Source organism: Triturus cristatus, chromosome 5_2 (assembly GCF_964204655.1).
Source record: "Triturus cristatus chromosome 5_2, aTriCri1.1, whole genome shotgun sequence".
Taxonomy (NCBI): domain Eukaryota; kingdom Metazoa; phylum Chordata; class Amphibia; order Caudata; family Salamandridae; genus Triturus; species Triturus cristatus.
The window spans coordinates 140,182,323-140,205,053 of NC_140588.1; the positions used below are offsets into that span (position 1 = coordinate 140,182,323).

The 22,731-nt window shown below is 44.8% G+C and overlaps 1 protein-coding gene across 3 annotated transcripts in view; it reads right to left on the minus strand.

Moving 5' to 3' along the window:
- The window catches only part of AHRR (aryl hydrocarbon receptor repressor), a 793,419-nt gene that overhangs the window by 11,645 nt on the left and 759,043 nt on the right, over positions 1-22,731 (minus strand). For all 3 annotated transcript variants that reach the window (XM_085606921.1, XM_085606922.1, XM_085606920.1), the window contains one exon: positions 2,041-2,182. In XM_085606921.1, the coding sequence (XP_085463047.1) occupies positions 2,041-2,182 (142 nt within the window). The remainder of the gene's footprint in view (positions 1-2,040; positions 2,183-22,731) is intronic.

Here is a 22,731-nt window from a genome sequence, read left to right on the forward strand (position 1 = left end):
AAAACTCCCCAGGTAACTCAGAGTGTCCCTTTTCCAGGATCGGGATAGGCGGAGGAAGAAAAAACGAGAGTTGGGTCCCATGGATGCTAACTACTCAACTTTATCCGTGAAATGGCGCATCTGGAAGTTGACGAGTCTCACTTACACATTTTGGGCCTTATTTACAAGGAATAAACGCAACGCGGTGCCACAAGTTATTTGGCTGCGCTGCGTTAATTCCAAAGCAAAGGGATGCGTCATATCTACAACGATCTGATGGATCCCTTTGCTCTTCCCTGCGCTGGCACACAATTAGCTGCCATGCACCGACGCAGGCATACTTGCACCATGGTGCAAGGGTGCCTGTGTCACGGGGATGATTGTTTTTGTACAGGAAGGGAAACCTTCCTACACAAAAACAACAATCACAAGAGGTGATTTCCCCTTCCTACGTGTGCTGCAGAATGAAGCACACATCTCCTCGTTGCACCTCCCTACATCTCCCCTGGGGAGGCATAGCATTCTGACACACTTCTAGGTTTACAATTTCTTGTAAATCTGGAAATGTGACGGGAGCCATGGGTGTTGCGTGGGAACACCCACAGCAACACCGATGGCACGTCCATTTCAAGCATAGTGCTACATGTAAAGGGGCCGTAATTACAAGGACACGAAATGCCACGCAGGGTGGCTTTACGTGTCCTTCTAAATATGGGGCAGCAAGACGCACTGCCAGTGCATCACAAAAAGAGACGCACGGGCGGTGCACGGGGCTTGTAAGTAAGCCTCAAAGTGCTTCTTCTTAGACGCACTGTCCCTAGACTTTGACTTAATTGATGGAGGAGACCTAGAAGGACAACACTCTTGTTTATTGCGTTCAGTCATGTATAGTTCCCCCTTGCCCTCATCACCCTCAGATGCACAAAGGAGTTTTTGTTGCAGGATGTGGGAGCCAGGTTTGTCCCGCAGACACCACCGCCAAACGTTGTGCTGATTTGTGATTTACAATATGCCTGTGACATGTAAGACAGGCTTTTAAACCTGTAGTCCTCAGTGGTCAACATCTCTGCTACACTGCCAGAATATATTTATTTCAATATTTGTTGTTGAAATTAAAAGACGGGAACTCCGGATCTGTGTCAAAGGGCACTTTAAAAAAATGCACTGATGTCAGTGTATTGGGGAGTCCCAGTGTTGTCAAGTCCAGGATGAGATGGAATCATACCGGAGGCCTACGACACCACTTACCGGTACTTAGGACGTTTTAGGGGCCTCATTTATGAGGCTCCTTGCGCCTCCTGAACGTCACTTTTTGTGACATTCCATGGTGCAGGAGCCTGCTTCATATTTACGAGCCAGCACTAAGCCACTTTTTTGGGCTTACTGCTGCCTCGTAAATATTGTTCCCTTTAACACAGTTTTCTGCATTAAAGGGGCGTGCAATGGGTGTTGCTAGAGGCGTTAGCAGCAACAGCCATGGCTTTTTGACACTGCCCAAAGTTTACGAGAAATCGTAACTCTGAGGCAGCTCCAAAAACATATTCCACTTCAGGGGAGGCGTAGGAGAGGCACAACGAGGAAAAATATATTTATTTCTCCTCATTTTTCCTTTAGATATGTGTGCTGCAGAATGCAGCACACAGAGAGTGGAAAAATCCCCTTCTGATTGTGTTTGTGCAGGAAGGTTTGCCTTCCTGCACAAAAATAATCATCCCTGCAACGCAGGCACCCTTGCACCATGGTGCAAAGGCGCCTGAGTTGGCGCACAGCAGCCCATTGTGCACCGGTGCAGGAAAGAAGGACAGGAATGCATCGTATCTCATTGATACAGCACCTAACCTGCCCTTTACATTTGCTCATAGGGCCGCGCAGCAGGAAGGCATGAGGCACTGCCCTACTGCATAAACTCATAAATGAGGCCCTAAGTCTTTTTTGGATGCTGCTTCACACCTAGGAGGATTAGAAATGTGGGGAATCTGCAGATAGAAGTAGCCATCATGAGGAACTGGATTAAGTGAAAAGTTATTATTTACTATTGATTGAGACAACAGGACAAATTACCTTTGAGGTTGCTGAGGAACGATGACATACTCTGAGCATCCATTTCTGTACAAATGTTGAGTGTTGGCTTCCACCCAGATCCACTGATCATCATTTGTTCGAACCTTGAATAACGAGACGCCATTTTCTCCGCTATTCATCACTGTTAGAAAGGCCAGAAAACAAACTGTGAATTCATAATCTATACCATTACTACTAAATGTCATTTTGGCTGATTACTTCTGATTACATATTTTCTTAACATCAACTTATTTTCTATGAATGATATTAAACATTTATTTTGTACACATTTGCTAGATCCATTTTCACTTTCCTTCATAACCTTCTGTTTTATGAGTTCTTCTAATTCATCAATAGGTTTTGGGTGGACTAATTAGAAAGCTTTGACAGAGACCTCTTTTATACAGTGCATACTGATCTCTTGCCTTCATACACCATAAGGGAAGGTTAACAAATATGACAAGCTATTCTCCACATTAGACATTTTTCAGTTTACTCTTCTATTAAAGTACATCTTCTCTTATCATCTTTAAATATTTTTCCTCTCACCCTGTTCCGATTTTGGAGAGATTAGATTGATTACATTCTTTATTGCTTGATTAACAAAAATTATTGAAATTAAAACATCTTAAAAAACAAAACAGTATATAAAAACATTATCACATTCCCATAGATAGTAGGCGCCTATAACACAAATCTATAGTTACAGGCCATACGATAACTATAAAACCATTTGTAAGCTTCTATTTAAAACAACCATACAAGTAGCCTCAACAGTTTGTAATTACATTCATAGTTATACATTAGAATCCAATGAACCTTATAAATCAATATGTATATCATCTGTAAAATCTATTAAGACATGGACTGGATCATTACACATGGAAGTGCAGTAGTGCGGTAAACAATAATTCCATTGTGCAAACAAGCTATAAAACTGCATCAGTATCTTCCATTGTGCAGACAAGCTATAAAGGTGCATCAGTATTTTTGTTATTTAAGTTTCTAATAAATTGCCATAACAGCATAAACACTAAATCTTTCGGGAGGACGTAGTGTGCAAAACAAGTAGTTAAAATGCATCCATGTATTCAATATTTCTCTTAGAATTATTTAATTTAATTATAGTATATCTTAAGCAAACAATCCCAAACATTTTTCAACAGCAACTAAAAACGTTATCAATTGACATAGCAGTGGAATTGACTCGCCAGATAGACATAAAATAAGAGCCTGATGTGACAATCTTACCCCAAACTTCAAAAATGAAGGTTTTAAAAGAATGCAACGTATTTTAAGCCATTTTGGGCGCACGCATACTATATGCAATAAAGATTTGTGTGGCCACCCACAAAGTCTACAGTTGGTACTAGGCCACTGCTGAATCCAAGTCTGTGTGCCTTCCTTGGGTCTAATCCCAATCTAATTTTTAAAAATGTTTTTTTTATTGAAGCCGAAAAGTGGGCATTGAGGTATTTCTGAATACGCAAAGACTGATGTGAATTGATCACAGTCCATGCATGAGTTTTTGCCGCTAAAATAGTTTTATCCGTATTAATTAGTTTTGATGTGTTTTTTTTAGGATCCATTTATAATTGGGCATAATCAGTTCGTTAAGCCCAATCTGTAAACCAATTTCATTTAGACAAGTTAAAATATATGATCTTAAGGTAGCAGTATAAACAGATTTAGTTATTTCAAGCCAGCAGTTGTTCGCTAAAGAGACCGGGTCGGATAAAAACATAGAGAACATGCATTTAAAAAATGCCCCATGTGACCAGCCGCGGTCCGTGCAGGTAACGGGTGTGGGCGGTGGGGCCGGGTAAGGGGGGATTTCGAGGGACGATGCAGAGGGAAAATTAGTTATTTATTTAATTTTCCCTCAGCATCGTCTCTCGAAATACCCCCTTACCCGGCCCCACCGCTGTTACTTGCACGGACTGCGGCTGCATGTGACACTGTTGGACTTGGCCCTTTTTACAGGGTCATCCCAGAATGTTTTGCCTTCCTCCGGTATTTTTTCTGACCTGTCGTTGGTGGTTTTAGGACTCTGAGCACTTTATCACTGCTGTTCAGTGCTAAAGTGCATTTGCGCTCTATGGTAAACTTGTTAAGATTGGTCTACACCTGTTTGGCATATTTAATTTACCTATCAGTCTCTTGTAAAATGGTATCTCATATACCCAGGGCCAGTAAATTAAATGCTACTGGTGGGCTTGCAGCGTTGCTTGCGCCACCCACCAAAGTAGCCTTTCAAACCTATCTCAGGCCTCTGCCATTTCAGGGCCTGCGCACACAGTTTACTGCCACTGTAACGTGGCACATAAAGTGGTTGCCAAGTCTGTGACTACCCTTTTACTACATATCAGTCACCCCTAAGGTAGGCCCTAGCTAGCCCTATGGGCAGGGTGCGGTGTAGGTAAAAGGTAGGACATGTGCCTTAATGTGTGGCATGTCCTGGTAGTGACAAACAGTCTAATTGGTTTCTCACTGCTGTGAGGCTTCCCTCTCTTAGGAATGCATTGGGGATTCCCTGATATGTGCTTCAGTGGTAATTCCTGACATGAGAGGGGTAGCATGATCAAGTTTAGTATGTTTGGAATAGTGGCGATAAATGCTGCGTATTAGTGTGTGCTGATTTATGATCACTATTTTAGAAATGCCACTTTTAGAAGTAAGAGCAAATGAAGGGCAAACCCAATATACCCTTGAGGGCTTGGGCGGATGAATTGAAAAGGTAAAAATGCCAACAAGGGATTTTATTTGAAACAAACTAATTAGTTGTATATTTCAAAAAATTCATTGGTAGGTGTATTTAAACAAATGAACACCGTAAGGATATCAATCAACTGATATAGTCGTCAAATATAAAGAGCACACACACGGGAATTCTTTTTGTGAATTGAACACAAGTCTTTTTATATATAAATCAAAGTAAAAAAGGAGTACAGGTAAACCATTGGTTTGAGCAATACTTCATGAAAAAAGGAGGTTACATCAAATCCGCATTTCATCAAGAGACATCTATTCCAATGCAATTAAAACAGAGACTAATGTCATTCTTGAGAACATAATCAACTATGTATAGCAAATAATCTGAAAATAGATGATAGAGTCGACGTTTCGGTCTTGGGTGGTGTCAATCCGTCAGACCATCTTCAGGACAATTATTGCATAAAAAAGACCCTTCATAAATCACAGAAATTTCACGATACTCGTTTAAAAAATCGTGGTATAGGCGTTTCTAGTTGGTGCGGATAGTCTTCAACATTTCTGACAGCAAAAAGTCTAAGCGCGAGGGAATCCTTCCTCGTATGATTTCACAGATGTCTTGTAGAGAAATACGGACGCGTGAAGGTCTGTCCGGGTCAGGAAAGCCTGAGCTCTTTATATTTGACGACTATATCAGTTGATTGATATCCTTTCGGTGTTAATTTGTTTAAATACACCTACCAATTATTTTTTTGAAATATACAACTAATTAGTTTGTTTCCTATAAAATCCCTTGTTGGCATTTTTACCTTTTCACTTTTAGAAGTAGGCATTTCTGTGTGCTATGTGTCTTTGTGCCTGCCTGTTGTGTATTGACTGTCTGGCCTTGGAGTGACAGGGGCTGGGGAGGTGCAGTGGCATCAGAGAGTCTGGGTGAGTCAGCGCTAGGCTGAATAGGCCTGATCTGCATCTGGAGTGGTGGGAGGAGTTGCACCTGAACCTGAATAGGGCTGTGTCTGCCTTCCACAATGATGGCTCCGCCCCCCTGTGGTGTGTCTGGGGCCAGGGCCTACACTGACAATAGAGGTGATTGTGTACTTGAAAAGATATGTGTAAGTGTCCGCCAGAACTGGTTTGGACTGGGCACAGAGCCCTGTGCAAGGGGGAAGAACAAAGACACTTGGTACTATAAGTATTGGGGCTGTGATCCCATGTCTGTTGAACTCAAACTGACTTGGACATGGAGGAAAACTGCCAGGAGGAATCGCCGTGGGGCTCAGCCCCCGCCTGCTGGAGGGTTGAAACAACTGCCCTCTGCCAAGGGGCTCTGTGCGCTGGCCGGCCTGTGCCCTGTTCTCTGCCCCCTCCTGCGCTGGGGTGATCATAGCGCTGGTGAGCGCTTTCTAAAAGGAACTGGCTTGCACAGGACTGATTTGGGGAGGAGCGCTTTTTGGACCTGCGGCATGGGCAGCGCCCTGCCCTCCTCCTCTGCGGCCTGAGCCCCAGGTGTGGGCTCACACTGCCCGGAAGCGTGTGGGCCGCTTCATTGTTTTGCGCTCAAAAACGATGTGCCCCACAGCCAGTTTCATCCCAGAATCCGGCCGAGAAGGAATGTGTTACAATGAAGGAAGATACGCAGGCAGGCTTGTAGATAAAAGTTATAGATTTTTTTTCAAGTTACTTCATAGGTTACAGGAAGATGGTAAGATCCATATTATGCCGCACCAGGAGCAGCCTCCTTGCTGCTCAGCCCATCCACTCCAACTGATTCTCCCTTCAACACAAACACTCAGAACATTCTAAATTACATCACCATTGGCTGAGCAGCAAGGCAGAGAACCACAATAGAGAGGATGCATTAACCAACAAGTAGATTATAACACATATTCCCCCTTATAATGATTATAGAAAATCAAATGTATGCAAGATTTTAAGACACACTTTCAACATATTCAATAAAGTGTTACATTCTTTAAAACAGTGGATGCTCACCCACATTAACTCATTCCCCATACACAACTTAGCATAAGGAATAACTCACTCTTGAAACTACGGGTACCACACCACCACACAACACAGAGTACCCATCTCACCTCACACTCAAGGCACAACACTACGTCAGGACCAGGGACTCGCACACCTACTACTGCACTTACACACTGTGTAGCATCACAACCCTAAGACAGTGGATACCTAACACCACCTTGCTTCACATTCAAGGCACAATACTAATGGCAGAACCAGGAATTCCCAACCCTCTGCTGCACTTATGCTGGAGCGGGTCATACAAAATTTTGTATACCTCCCCATTCTGCATGTTTATATTAATCAGAATAATTAATTAATTGTAATATTATTAATCCGTTTGAAGTGATAACTCACCAATTATATTAACAAAAGAATTACACGTGGGAATTGCACCTTGCATGGCTATATTAATTGTGAACTAACTTGAGTACGCATATTAATAGTAGAAAACTAGAATATTGCATGTTTTGGTGACGTATTTGTGATTTGTGCTTTATTCAGTGAGTGTAAACTGCTCTGAGTATTGCTTCTGCTAGATAAATACACACACATATGGGTATTAGCTTGGGAATAACATTTTATTAGCCATTTCTATGTTTTAATTACGTTTTTGTGTTTCTTTTGCTTAAGTTGACCATTTCGGCATATACAAGATGGCTGAATGAGACGTTAAATGTGACTGCCCTGACAACACGAGGTTCTGGGTGAAGTGCGCAGGCGTCACTGCCAGCAGCAGTGGCCTGGACCTGACCCCGGGAGAACATGTACCCTTCAAGGACGCTCCGGGAACCTATCCAATACCAAAGACAATGCTCGATTTAAAAACTGGAACTAGCAAGTTTGATGACTTCATCGTTTGACACACTGAGAACTGTACCTCGCGACCCCAAGTAGACCAATCAGGACTTTCTAAACCCCGATCTTGATACTTTTTGACATTATTTTCATTATAAAATTAGGTAGGGAATTGAACTATTTGTTCTTGCTCTTCTTTGACGAACTAGATTTCCTGACGTTATGCTGACGGAGAGGACGGGGACACTACTGGACAGCTGTTATCCTGAATCTTTGAGAGACTGAATCGCGGCCTAACTTAGCTGAATAAAATTCTTCTTGACTGACTGACTTAGAGGACGACTTTAGCCAGAATAGGTAAATATGACGCTGTGAAATGCTGATGATGATTTCTAATGTTTCTTGCAATATTCCTTAGATAAAGAATACTTGATTAATTGACAAATGTGTTGTGTCGATTATTTTAATAAGAGAATAACGGTAAAGAAGTAAATGTGTAGATAGATGAGTTTAGTCACTAAAATCATGGACAACAACTAAATGATCCATCTCCTTATGAGAGGGATATCTTAGGTCTGAAGTCTGATCCATGCAAGTCATACTTTGAGAATTCCAAATCCAGTTGACTGTAAAGAAAAGGAGTATTTTGGTGAATCAGAATCCAGTACTGAGTCAGATGACGGAGAGCCAAAAGATAAAGAAGGAGAAAACTCTGAAAGGGGGGAGACAGAGCCAAGGTTAACTTTGGTCCCCAGAAGTAATTCCCTGAGGAAAAGGTTACAGATTTCTGATACCAGTTCAGACTCAGAGACAGAACAAAGAGCACATTCGTCCAAGAAAGAACAAAGGAAGAACAAAGAAAAGGACAGTGGAGAGACAATAAAAGAAATCCGTGAAAAAGAAGTGCCAAATGAAAGATTAAGAGAAATTCCACCTAAAACAACACCTTTAGATGGACAGGTGCCAGATACAGAGAGAGAGGGAAAGATTATTGCGGAAGACCCCCGAGGAGGTGTAGGGAACTCCAACATCCAGTTAGGAGCAGGGACAAGTAGTCAGCAGGAAGATTGCGTGACGTAGATTCGAGGAGGGACAGAAGTAGGGAAAACAAAAGAAGAAGTGGAAAAATAACTCATTGAAGGTAAAAAGCAAGTTGAAACAGAGTCTGAGGAAAGCGAAGATGAAATACCGGAAGACCGAGTTCTGAGAAAGAGAGCTTGGAGAACTGAAAAGAATGATAAAGGGAGTAAATTGAAAAGAGCGGCAAAAGACGAGGTGTGGACAAACAAAATAAGGAGACTGAGATATCGACTGACACGTGTAAATTCGCCAAGAGCTGAACAGGTGAATGAAGTAACGAGTCAGGAAAAATCGAAAGAAGAAGAACAAACAGTAATCAAAGAAAACAAACGAACAAGAAAACCTAACCAGAAGTATAAATCACCGGAATGGACATATGTGGCCCTGCCTGAAGTGATGGAAGAGGCGGATAGCCAAGGAAATCCAGAGGTGGTTGTACCGGAAGTGGTTGAGGAAGACGAAGAATCGGAAATCCTGAGAGTTATCTTGTCCAATATTGGAGAAGAAGCGGATGTTCAGGACAACCTGTATGCTGAAAACGAGAGGAAAGTGAAAGATGATGAGACTACAGTGGATAGCCCGCTGGTTAGCGGATAGGGGCCGGGAGGATACCGCGACAATGCTGCCGCCATACTCGCTTGAGCAGTTACTGGTGCTTTTCCACCCGGCCACTAGGACTGCAGTGCCAACCCCGCTCCTCCTGGCTGTGGCGTATCGCTGCTTCCGCAGGAGTCTATTCCTCACTCGGCACGTGACCCCATATGCGCCGGCACTGCCGCTAGAAGGCACTCACAGGGTGGCGGGACCGCTCACTTCCCGCGCGCTTCTACAATGGCGAGAGGTAGATATTCAGACCCTGGGAGATTTGTACCGAGATGGAGTGCTCCTCTCGTGTGACTCGCTGGTGGAGGAGTGGGGACTACCACCGGGACAATTCCTGACTTATCACTCCATAGTTACGACCTTGGTAGCCAGATGGGGAGATATGGCGGCGGAGCCCAACCAGCACCTCACCATACAGTATCTACACGTTATGGGGAGAGGCCGGTGGCTGATTCATTGGTTTGCAGCGTCATTGCGGACACACACAGTGATCACCCTGGAACCGCTTAGGGGCAAGTGGGAAACAGATTTGGGGAGACAGCTGGCAGACAAAGAGTGGGAACGCATATTGAAAGGCCCAGTGCGTATACCTAGAAATATGCGCCTCCGACAGATACAATTGTTTGTACTGCACAGGGCGTATCTCACCCCTGCGGCTCTCAATAGCTACTTTCGCTGTACTGATGCAAAATACCCTAGGTGCGCGGAGTTGGGGGCTGATCTCATACACATGTTGTGGGGCTGTTGTAAGTTGCACTCCTACTGGAATGCGGTCCATGACTCCTTGTGCGCTATAACAAACCGTGACATACCTTTTGACTGGGTGGTCCACCTGCTGCATCACTTTCGCAGAACGCCGTAAACTAAGGTGACGTCTCGATTCCTAGACCTGGGACTTGCGGTCGCAAAACGCCTCATAACTAGGAGGTGGAAGGCACAGGACCCACCTCACCCGTGGGCATGGAGGCACTCGCTTGCTGCATGGGCCGGAGCGGAGGGGTCGGCTATCAGACGGGAGGAGACATTAGGGCTGAGGAAGACGCCATTAGCCACACAGTGGGAGGAGCTACTCCGGGCACTCAGACATGCTGAGGAGGTGGATGGCGAGGGCAAGACAGCAAGTGGGGAGTTGACTCCAAGACGGGCGCCGGGGAATCCGCCGGAGTTACTTCGTGGTGTTCCACATATGCTTTACATCTAGGCTAGGCACTACGAGAATACGCATTTAGATACAAGACTGTGAGTCACAGCTGAGCCACAGCACATTACCATGAGAGATAGGGAGCAGACGGGTGGCAGGGACAGGGATATGTACAATGGAGCTGGTCCAGGGTTGAGGTGGTTGAGGTTTTACAGGGGGTTTTTGTTTTATTACTATTTGTTGGAAGTAGATACAGATTCGGCTGAGGGACACAATGGGGCAATACATAGCACTGCTTAAGATCTGCACTGTGTCAGGGGTTCCGAGTAACTGGACAGAGCTATCAGTCTATAAACTGTTATATGACTATGTCCCTTACATGTGCGATGTATAATGCTATCGATAAGAAGAGTTCCGACACCGGAATGCATATGCCAGTGAGCTGAAAGTTTATAACTGTGTTTGAAAAATCAATAAAAACAGATTTTATAAAAAAAAAAGAGGAGAAACGAGTCCAACTATGGCTTTAATTGGCCTCAGAAAGGAATATAAGAAGGAATCAGACGGCGTATGACAATTATTTCCTAGGGAATAGTGAGTGCCATGATACATACCAAATCATGAGAGGATAGGGATTTAAAGGTGGAAGAGATCCATTCTTTCCAGGACTGTATTTCATTTGTGGGAACAAGGCATATTATCGTTTGCCAGACCATTGGTATGGCACATGTTATGTTGGCCTGGTTTTTCCAAAGATTTTCCACATGGATAGAGGAGAAGATGGTGTACATAGTCTAGGTAGTTATTTAGCACATAGCAAGAGAGAATCTTGGACTGAAATTGTGGGTGACATTTTTGGAGCACTGATACCCGCAGTGGGAATATCTCTGAATGCAAATAAAATTAGAAAACTTTCAACAGTAGTGGATCACTTGTCAACAAGCACCGCTAGAGGATTCTAATTGGTAAATACAGATATGGTTGCCATGCGTGCTATGGTAATGCAAAATCGACTTGCCCTTGATATTTTATTGGCAAAAGAGGGTGGAGTCTGTGGAATGCTGAAAGTTCAACATTGTTGTACTTACATTCCTGACGAAAGTAGAGATTTGAAAATTTATATTAAAAATATTACAGAATTGCATGACGAAATTGTACCACTGGAAGTTGAAGGTGTCTGGGAGAAGATTGGTAAGAAAATATCAGCTATTAAAGACTTTGTAGTAAAATTAGGTAGTACATTTATAGGTAAGATATTATTTGCATTAACTTGTGTGATTTCCTTAGTATTAATAATTAGACTAGGTTGTATTTGTTGTAGGAAGAATAAAAATCAGAAAAGAATAAAAAGAGGAAACTTAAGGAGAAGGGATAAGAAACAAGAAAGAGAATTTGAAGAAATAGAACTGGAAGAGTTAAAGGATAGCATGTATAAAACAGCAAAAAGAGAAGAAACAGGGGAAACTGAAATATGAACGAAACAAGAAATCAATTTCAATTTCCGTAAAAGGATACACAATTTTCAATTAGTGTGGTGATATAATCACCAAAGGGGGGATTGCTGGAGCGGGTCATACAAAATTTTGTATACCCCCCCATTCTGCATGTTTATATTAATCTGAATAATTAATTAATTGTAATATTATTAATCCGTTTGAAGTGATAACTCACCAATTATATTAACAAAAGAATTACACGTGGGAATTGCAACTTGCATAGCTATATTAATTGTGAACTAACTTGAGTACGCATATTAATAGTAGAAAACTAGAATATTGCATGTTATATGTCGTTTTGGTGACGTATTTGTGATTTGTGCTTTATTCAGTGAGTGTATACAGCTCTGAGTGTTGCTTCTGGTAGATAAATACACACACATATGGGTATTAGCTTGGGAATAACATTTTATTAGCCATTTCTATGTTTTAATTAAGTTTTTGTGTTTCTTTTGCTTAAGTTGACCATTTCGGCCTATACAAGATGGCTGAACGAGACGTTAAATGTGACTGCCCTGACAACACAAGGTTCTGGGTGAAGTGCGCAGGCGTCACCGCCAGCAGCAGTGGCCTGGACTTGACCCCTGGAGAACATGTACTCTTCAAGGATACTCCGGGAACCTATCCAATACCAAAGACAATGCTCGATTTAAAAACCGGAACTAGCAAGTTTGATGACTTCATCATCTGACACCCTGAGAACTGTACCTCGCGACCCCAAGTAGACCAATCAGGACTTTCTAAACCCTGATCTTGATACTTTTTGACATTATTTTCATTATAAAAGTAGGTAGGGAATTGAACTATTTGTTCTTGCTCTTCTTTGACAAACTTGATTTCCTGATGTTATGCTGACGGAGAGGACGGGGACACTGCTGGACAGCTGTTATCCTGAATATTTGAGAGACTGAATCGCGGCCTAACTTTGCTGAATAAAATTCTTCTTGACTGACTGACTTAGAGGACGACTTTAGCCAGAATAGGTAAATATGACGCTCTGAAATGCTGATGATGATTTCTAACGTTTCTTGCAATATTCCTTAGATAAAGAATACTTGATTAATTGACAAATGTGTTGTGTCGATTATTTGAATAAGAGAATAACGGTAAAGAAGTAAATGTGTAGATAGTTGAGTTTAGTCACTAAAATCATGGACAACAACTAAATGATCCATCTCCTTATGAGAGGGATATCTTAGGTCTGAAGTCAATGTGTTTAGTGTAAGGTAAATGTATTCCTTTCATGTCAGCGATTGGAAGCTTATTTCCCTAGGAAAGCAGATCAACGGAGTGTAAGTATTGGTGTTATGAGCCCCACCAATGAATGTATATGAGTGAATTTGATGCTGAGGTATTTGGTCTGTGACGGAGGGGGAATTTGATGTTCCACGCTGCGTCACTTACACACACAACTCACAACAGAACAGGCCAAACCTCAAAGCAAAAGGCTATGACCCAACCCATACTATAACAGGGTACCTTTAAACCGATCCCAATCAGAGGGTATCACTAAACTCAATACATTCCCACTAACACAAGGAAATTCTGAAAAATGTAGTACCCAACGCACAGTCTGAACACGTCACCCACAGGGTATTTAATAACCCCTAAACAGAGTGTAAATCTCCTGAAACAGTGGTATCCCCCTGTCACAACAGCATGACAGAGACACAAATCTCCTTCTCCGGTGAGCGACCATCTCACCCGAACAATGTTTCCTCAGTATCCCCGATTCCAGTCAGCACAACATCTCAGAACATTACAGTCTTGAAAGTGAAAGACATTCACATTTGTCAAATGTACCTTGTCTTGAATCTAGGGAAACTTGTAGAAACTGCCTCCAAAATGTCCAAGAAACGAAGAACAGATGAGCACTGTCAAGGCTATCAAAAATGATGGGGAAAAAAACCGAAAATGAGACAGTGCCTGCTGGTGTAACGAGCACTGCAGTAGAACGGATTCAAGGCGAAGGTCAGACAGAGTTGCAGCTACGTGAAAACGTGAACATCACCTAAGATGGCCGCACGTAAACAACGCTGAGCCGGATGGCTCTCCGCACGTCCTTGCAGCAGAGCGTCCCTAGGCAGCTCAGGAAACGAGTTAGTATCCAAAGACGTCACAGTGAACAACTGCGGCACCGCACGAGGACATCACGCCAGGTAAAGTGCACGTGCACAGTTTTGGTTTTAAATTTGAACTTATCAGATAAAACAGCTACACAGCAGCTGTGATTATAGAATAAATTGACATCAATGGACACTTTTAAACCTACTCACATGGTGTGAAAACAATGCCAAAACAAGTCGGCTGCTCTGTGACAGAATTAGGCAGCTACATTTCAACGTTATGCCTGTAAAAACAATTCACTGAAACTATGAGAAAAACTTGTCAAGTCGCTCCTCTGTACAATCCTTTTTCTTTTAGCACAGCGGCGTTCCCAAATCTCACGAGTCACTCCACCACGCACAGACTGCGGGACTCCTCCCCCTTTCCTCAGTACCTATTGACACATATTCAGGGGACACATCATCCAATGGTACTGAAGAAGACAGGCTCAGGGGGCTCCTCTTATTTTCTCCTCTTTCTGTTTGCTCCTTCGTGACACGGAGACTGGGGACTCCTTTACATGACACACAGTGGGCTCCTCTTCCAAATGTTGCTTCAAAACACAGACACGGGACTCCTCTTACATAAGAAACAGCATGAATTGCCACAGCTCCATTGATAAAAGAGCAGGAAGACAGAGCAGAAACTGGCACACCCGGGTTGGGGCCGACCGGTCATGTGGTCACTGGTGGGGCTCAGGGCTGCCAGCTAGCTTCTTCCAATTCCGCTTCTTCAGTTTCTAGTGACTTTAGGTTTCATAGGTACCAGTCCATTCAAGTAGCACACGCAGGTTCTTTCAGTATCGTCGCCACTGTTACAATGAAGGATGATACGCAGGCAGGCTTGTAGATAAAGGTTATAGATTTATTCTTCAAGTTACTTCATAGGTTACAGGTTACAGGAAGATAGTAAGGTCCATATTATGCCCCACCAGGAGCAGCCTCCTTGCTGCTCAGCCCATCCACTCCAACTGATTCTCCCTTCAACACAAACACTTTGAACATTCTAAATGACATCACCATTTGCTGAGCAGCAAGGCAGAGAACCACAATAGGGAGGATGCATTAACCAACAAGTAGATTACAACAGAATCCCGACGCTGGGATTCCTCTGTGTTGCCTGGTTGTCGGCGGGCCATTAATCCAGGAAGCCTGATCCTGGGCGGTGCTCCCGTACAGAAGAGGAGAGCCCCGCGAGTTTCCTCAGCCTGGTTGGAGGCGGTGCCCAGACGCACACGGGAGAGACTGGAGTCTCTCGGGCTCCATTCAGCCACACCGGGCGGCCCCTCCTCTCCAGCGAGGGAGCACCTGTAGCCGCTGAGAAAGGAAGAAGGCGGGGCCAACCGAAAAGAGGAATGCGAGGCCGCAGTACCTTTGCCTTGGACATCGGGAGGCCTGACAATGTCCCAACACCCAGGGAGGACGGTGCAAGGCCTCCCCGCTAACTTGGCAAAGCTTTGGTGGAGAAGAGTTCTGTGGGGATACAAGGAACTGCAGCTGCCGTGCCGGTGCACTGGTAGCTATACTTCGTTCTACAACCATAAGGGAGGTACGTGGTTGTCCTCCACCTCGACAGGCTGCATTTGCACCTGGGCCTTTGGGTGCTGGTCGTGTGCCCTCACAAGGGGCAGAGGGTAGACCTAGTTCTGGGCTACTGGCGCACCACGGAAGAGGTGTGATGTGCAATAGTGCCCAGCTGATGTTCGCCTGTATGCTGGGCTAAGTACCAAGATTGGCAACCTATGCATTACAACGGTGACCTGCATATGCCTAGGAGGGGCATGATGTGTTTCTGGAAGTAACCTAACTACCTGCCCTACGTTCAGGCCCTGATTATGCTGCAAAGTTGTTGTGCATAGCTGGCAAGGGTCAGCAAGGAGGGTGTTCGCTCACTGAATGGTGATTACATGTGCACTGTGGCATGTGTTTACTGTGGTGCATTGTGCTGAGGATGTACATGTGTAATGTGCTATGCTGATTATTATCACGATGTTCATGCCTCATGCTTTGTGCTAAGTGCACTCTTACCAGTACTTACTGGTTGTCCTCCCTAATGGTCTTTACGTACTGATTATGGCAGTGGCCCAATTGGCCTGGTGATTTATGCTAATACCTGTAAATACATGACAAGTGCCTGGTGGCACAGTGTATATCTGTGATATGTTCTAATGTGTTTTATGGATAATACAAAGGCTATTTTTGATATAACCTTGTGTGGCGTTTCTTTTGTGATATGCCTAGTGTGTCGCTGCTGTGTGAGTGTGTTGCTCAAACGCTTTACACATTGCCTCTGGGATAAGCCTGACTGCTCTGCCAAGCTACCAAGGGGGTGAGCAGGGGTTATCTTCAGTGTGTAACTCTCTTGCCCTGACTAGAGAGGTGGTTTCTGCCTGGCTTAGGCGCATGCCCTAGCCAACCAAAAATCCCATTTTAACAGACACCATGCACTGTCTTTGGAGACCAACCTCTAATCCTATTCACTGACCTGGGGATCCCAAATGTTGCTTGATAAGCCTTGATTACTAATAGATCCAATAGCTTCGCATCTTTTTCCCTGGTGATCGGTGAGCCGTATATAATAGTTGGCTGGAGCTTTGCTCACATGACTTTAAGAAGATGTTTATATGGTTAGCAGTTCAGTGATTTATGCAGGTATTTAAAAGCATGAATATTAAAGTTACAGTTTTTGCCCTTAGACCTTTAAGATGATTCTTAAACGACACTGTATTTTCAAATAAAATACCTAAATATCTATAGGTTTTTACAACTTTAATTGGCCCACCTCCGGCCCTCCATGAGTTAGTCTTTAATTTTGCTAGACCAATTTTCATAATTTTAGTTTTTTTCACATTCAATTCCAGGCCATTCATTAATATATAATCATCAAAAGCATTTATCAATCTTTGTAGACCTACTTTTCTAGAGAGCTAAGTAGCTGCCTCTGTGCTAATGTATGCATGAGTGCATACATGTTTTACCAAAGTTTTTATTGTACAGCTACATTTTACAGACCCTTTAGGAGTTTGCAAGTTCACGACTAACAAATCAAAATCAAAAACTGTGATTTTTTTAAGATCCTGCAACATCTGAAACAAATAGTTGGTTCAACTCTCCCTTTATTGGCCACTGGGCCAATACAAGGAGTGTGCCTGAGAAAGGTCCTTTCTTCCCTTTTCTACTGCGCTACGTGGCCAGTGACACCATTGCGAGTGTCCTGTGAAGAAGGAATCCTAATTCTGGGAGCTTCACACATACCACCAGCACAACCAGGGCGGAAAGGATGCTGAAGGCTGGAACTCAGCTGGTATGTGAACACCCCAACCTCCTTTGACAACCAGCCCCGTCCCACCTCCCTCAGCTACAGCATCCAGTGTCCATCTTGCCTCATTTACTTTGGCCAGTCTTGCTAAATGGTAAAAAGTAGGCTTGACTAGTACTGCAGCAGAATCCGCTGTAAGGTGCCCAAAAAACCCCTAGTTGCACATTTTACAAAATTACAACACTTGGGAAATTATCTCAAGTAGAAAGTAGTTGAGATGGTCAAGACCAGACTCAGAAGTTGTAATGTTGTAAAACTCCTCTACAAAAGAGAGCTGAAATGGTTCCACTGCTGCAACTCTTTTAAACTTAAGTTTAATACTGCAAAGAGCTAGCATTCTCTTGTATAATCTCTAGTAAGCACTCTAATTAACAAATTACTTTGGTACCCACATACCAGCTTCCCGACACTGCTCTCTTCGGTAACAATGCACTCGACCCTCAGTTGATTCTATCTGGCATGCCTCCAGGAATTATAAAATTTGCACCATGGAAGAGTGGTATGATTTGATGACATTTCCCTCCACCAATGTTAATCTGCTTGTACCATTATACTGTATGAGATATGATACCCTCAGAAAACCTATTTACTGCAGTGTACTTCCTCAGCATGACATACTCTAAAATGCAACATATACCAGTATGTTGTTAATGACTACCTGCTTTGGGCATGTGATTTCTGGATTTATTAATACTATGACTCTCCTGAGCTGTCTAATACTATCAGTGTTGTGCACCTATTTACAGCAGTGCATTTTTCAACTTGATGTACCTCACATCATGACATTTGAAAATGTGTTTCAATGGACTATCAGATTTGCTTAAGTGATCACTGGATTTACTCACAGTGGAGGCCAGTCACAAAGGTAAATTTATATGTGAGTAAATATACACATGTAAATTTACTCTTACACTTCATAGTAAATGTACTTCTTTTGACTATTCACCATTTCTGATTGTACTACAAATGTACTCCATGTCCCTAAATTCCGAGGGTGGAGCCTAATTTGCACATCCAAAGTTACTACTAGTACCTTTTCACATGTAGGCAGAGATATCTGTCACCAGAGGGGGTGTTGGACAAGGGGGAAATTCTCCCCAAGGTAAAATATAGGAAATATTAAAAAGTAGATTCAACTTTTAAAACACAAGTAGTAAAAATATGTTTATGATAAATATTACTCAATATTAATTTTATATATTTATTTTTAATCTGGAAAAATATTTAATAAACATTACAGCACTATTAACTTAATTTTGAAATAAATATACAATTAATTTATATACAGTAAATGTAACTACCATATTTTTTAAAGATATATTTTAAGAAAAAGCCCACCTAAAGTAAACTGTAATGGACTGCAATTTACTAAAAGTTAAGTATAGAATTAATTTAAATGAATTAAATTATTTAAATATTAAAGTAATATTTATTTTTTTATTTTCCATGGGTGGGAGCCGCAGTACCAGTAGCTGGCCATGTGTGGTGCTGGACTTACTCTAGGTTTTAGCTGGTGTACGTTTATGACTGTTTTTGGTCTTTTGTGGCAGTGTGACTTTGGAAGTACGGTTTGTGAATTACAATGGATTAACCTTTTGTGAGTGGGTGTTTGTCCCTCCCTAATTTCCTAAACCCCACCTTAACCCCTCTTTACCTATCCCTAAACAACTCCCGTTTAGCAGTAAATATTCCCCATTTCCCAGACAGTTCACCCGTTCCTCCCACATTTACTACTAAAACATAGGCATATGTGTGCTGAGATCTCTGCATATAAAACATAGGAGAGGTAGAAACCTACGCACATTGGTTAGTAATTAGCATTTTGTAGTAGTACTCTAGTACTCGTAACATACTACAAAATGCAGTTTGTGAACAGGCCTTTAAGTGTGCACCTCTTTCTCCTGCTTCCGTGTTCCCGCCCCCAATACCCTGTGGGATCCTTTTCTTTCCCACTCATCCACACACAAACCACAGCATTTAATATTTGAACGCAAGCTCAGCGCTCCACTGTCCTGTCGCCCGTACTGCTTCTCAGGCAGGTTGTGCTCCTCCTGTTCCTTTTTCACCTTCTCTTGAGTGGTTGATGCTTCCTTGCAGCTGCTTATTTACCTCAATCTATGCCTTTAATTAGATTTGGTGTAACCCCTTATTCATTTAGCTCCCAACACTGTACTGTACCCCTGGTTACTACGAGTAAAGTGCCCCTTTCAGATGATACTTTCTTTGCTCCTGCAATTGTGTTTGTTTTTACTGAGTTTCCTTTTCCTTCTCCCCTTTTAAGAACTCCATTGCACAGGACGTACCTCTTTCCCACATGTATTACCTTAATAGTGTGCTCACTCCCACGCTAGTAACCACCGGTTTCTTCCCTCTCATTTTTTCCGGATTCTGGACCTGTATCCTCTCAGTAAGTACCCCCTTCTCAGGGTCCTGGCTTTTCTTTTGCTCTCTGCCTGTCAGTTATTTGTCTCTTGTTTCTCTTTCCGAAAACAGCCTTGTTCCAATTAGCCAATTCGTTTTTCGTCGTAATCAAGACTTCCTCAGGGCTAGATGTCTGTGCAGGCGGCGTAATATGAGAGATTACCAGTCCTTCTGACGTATTAGCTGTCAACCTAAATCTTCACATACAACCTAGTACGATGTCCCGTTGACAGTACTACTCCACGTGATAAAATCAATTTTGTTTTATCACAGAGTAATATTCAATCGCATTCTAGAATCTGAGCCAAACATCCCGGATACGGGTCGGTGTTATGTTCAAGGGAACACCCCCCCGCTTACGCGAGGGTGGTCCCGTCTGTGACCCGGAAGGGCTTAGGTCAATAAATGGGGGCTGGACCGGATGATCCGGGTCAGTGCACCGAAGCGCAGTACGAAGCGTAGGTGTGTGTTTATATTCTCCTCCCCGATCCCGGAGTGCATGCTGCCCGCCTACCTGCCCGCTGTCCTTCTCAGTCCTGCACAGGACGTAACAACTGGCGACGAGGGGGTCTCTCCGGACTCTCGCAACACGACGGCTGGATCCTCGCTGCCTGACCCGCTCCGGTGGCGGCCGCCACACGGAGCGCTGCTGCTCGCACGTGCGTGCGTCTACACGCGGCCTGTCCCTGCCGCCTCTCTGCCTTCTCCCAGCTCCCGGTGCTGTGTTCTCTTCCTCCTCGGCCCGCATCGAAGCTGCCGTCGTGCAACAAGAGCACGTGGGAGCGCTCTCATCGACCGGCCTGCTGCCTGGCTGCCCCATCGCATGTGCCTGTGTCCTGGCGGTGCTGCATTGAAGGACGCCCCCCCTACAGCCTACTCTTCCCGGTCAGTTTGCTGTCTGTGTCTCTGCTGTGGTTTGCTGACTGTGGTGGCGGCATCGGTGTGACGCATAGGCTGCTGTGAGGCGGAGGGGTGTTCGTGTCTGCTGATTCCTGCCCAGGGGGTCTTACCTGCCACCGCCTGGTGCCACGTGGGGGTGCTCTCCGACGCTCGACGCCCGGTCCCTGTGGCCTGGATGCTGGGTGCCTGTAGGCCGCATCTTGCCGCGGCCTGCGCCGGAAGTGCAGAGTTTTGGCTGTCTTGACTGCGTCCATCCCTGAAGCGCCTCCTCTGTCGTGTCCAAGTCTGCCTACACCTGCTACTGTGGTCCTCCCGCCCAGTCGGCGTCAAGATGACGACGGTCCCCCCGGTGGAAGCGTTCATAGTGGACGGCCCGCCGTCCGCCCAGGTGGCCAAGTGGAAAGAGTGGCTGGAGCGCCTGGAGAATTATTTTGCCGCAGTCGGCCTCAAGCCTGAACGACATCGGCCCATGCTCCTGCATCTGGGTGGTTCTGCAGTTCACCGATTGGCCAAGTCCGTGGTGGAAACCGGCCCTCCCTACACCTATGCCACGCTCAAGGCGGCCCTGACCGCACATTTTGAGCCCTTAGCGAATCCAGATTACGAACGTTTTCTCTTACGTCAAGCAAGGCAACAACCGGAGGAATCAGTTGACACCTTCTATGCTCGTCTGAAAGAACTGGCAAGCACCTGTACTCTACCGGACACAGATGACGAGCTGCGGGCGCAGTTCATCCAAGGCTGTTCGTCCGTGAAGTTGAGAGAAAGGGTCCTCGACTGCCCGGAATCTCCATGGCTGACATTCTCACCATGGGCCGGTCCAAGGAATTGTCCAAAGTGCGCGCCGCACATATGGAGACGGCCCTCCAACGTCAAGTAAAAACAGAGCCAGTAAACGCGGTGGTGGCGACTACCCCGAAGAAAGCGTCTACGAAGAAGCCGGAACACGGAAAACCACCACCCTCGTCTCGTTCCTGCTACATGTGCGGAGGACCGTACCCACACCAAGGTCCATGCCCTGCGCAAGGAAAAAGGTGTTCGGCGTGTCGTCGTCTGAACCATCTAGCCAAAGTGTGCCGCTCGGCGGGACGTCAGCGGCAACAAAGTCGGCAGATCAATGCGGTGGATGCCCCTCCACCCGAAACTGAGGAAGACGACATGGATGACGATGAGGACGAAGGCACGGTCCATGTAATTCACGCCCTACAGCCTGATGGATGTCCGAGACGAAGGGCACCGAAGTGTCACGTCAAGATTGCAGGGCATCTGACGCCGGTGCTGATCGACACAGGTGCGTCCATAAACATAATGGCCCAGTCCATGCTGAAATCCTTCCCGACTCAGCCCGTCCTGAAGCCAACGTCCATACAGGTGTTTGCTTATGGCTCCGGCACACCACTCACGGTGGTAGGCGTCTTCACCACCGACATCGCCCACGAGGCCAACTCCGTCCGCACCAAAGTGTACGTCACCAAGGAGGGTACGGGGATGCTGTTGGGCTGTCGTACGGCGGAACATCTGCAACTGGTGGTTTTTGCATTCGCTGTGCACCTGGAGGATGTCGAGTCGTTGGTGGAGGAATTTCGAGACCTGTTCAACGGAATTGGATGCCTGAAGGACCACCTGGTACGGCTGCATATAGACCAATCAGTACAACCAGTTGCTCTCAAGCATCGGAGAGTAGCGTTTCATCTGCGGCCCAAGGTTGAAGAGGAACTAAGAAAATTGGAGGCCGCTGACATCATTGAGAGAGTGGACGGACCAACACCTTGGGTTTCCCCCATTGTGATAGCCCGGAAACCAAAACAACCAGGTGAAGTCCGGATATGCGTGGACATGCGTTTGCCGAACCACGCCATCAAGCGGGAACGCCATCTGACACCCACAGTCGACGACATTGTTGCGGAGGTCAGCGGATCGCGCTGGTTCTCGAAGATGGACCTTCGGGCGGGCTACCATCAACTCCTGCTGGATCCCGAGTCAAGGGCCATAACCACCTTCTCCACCCATGTGGGCCTGCGCCGCTACAAGCGCCTCAGTTTCGGGGTGTCCAGCGCGGCGGAAGTGTTTCAGGATACCATCAGAGGGGTG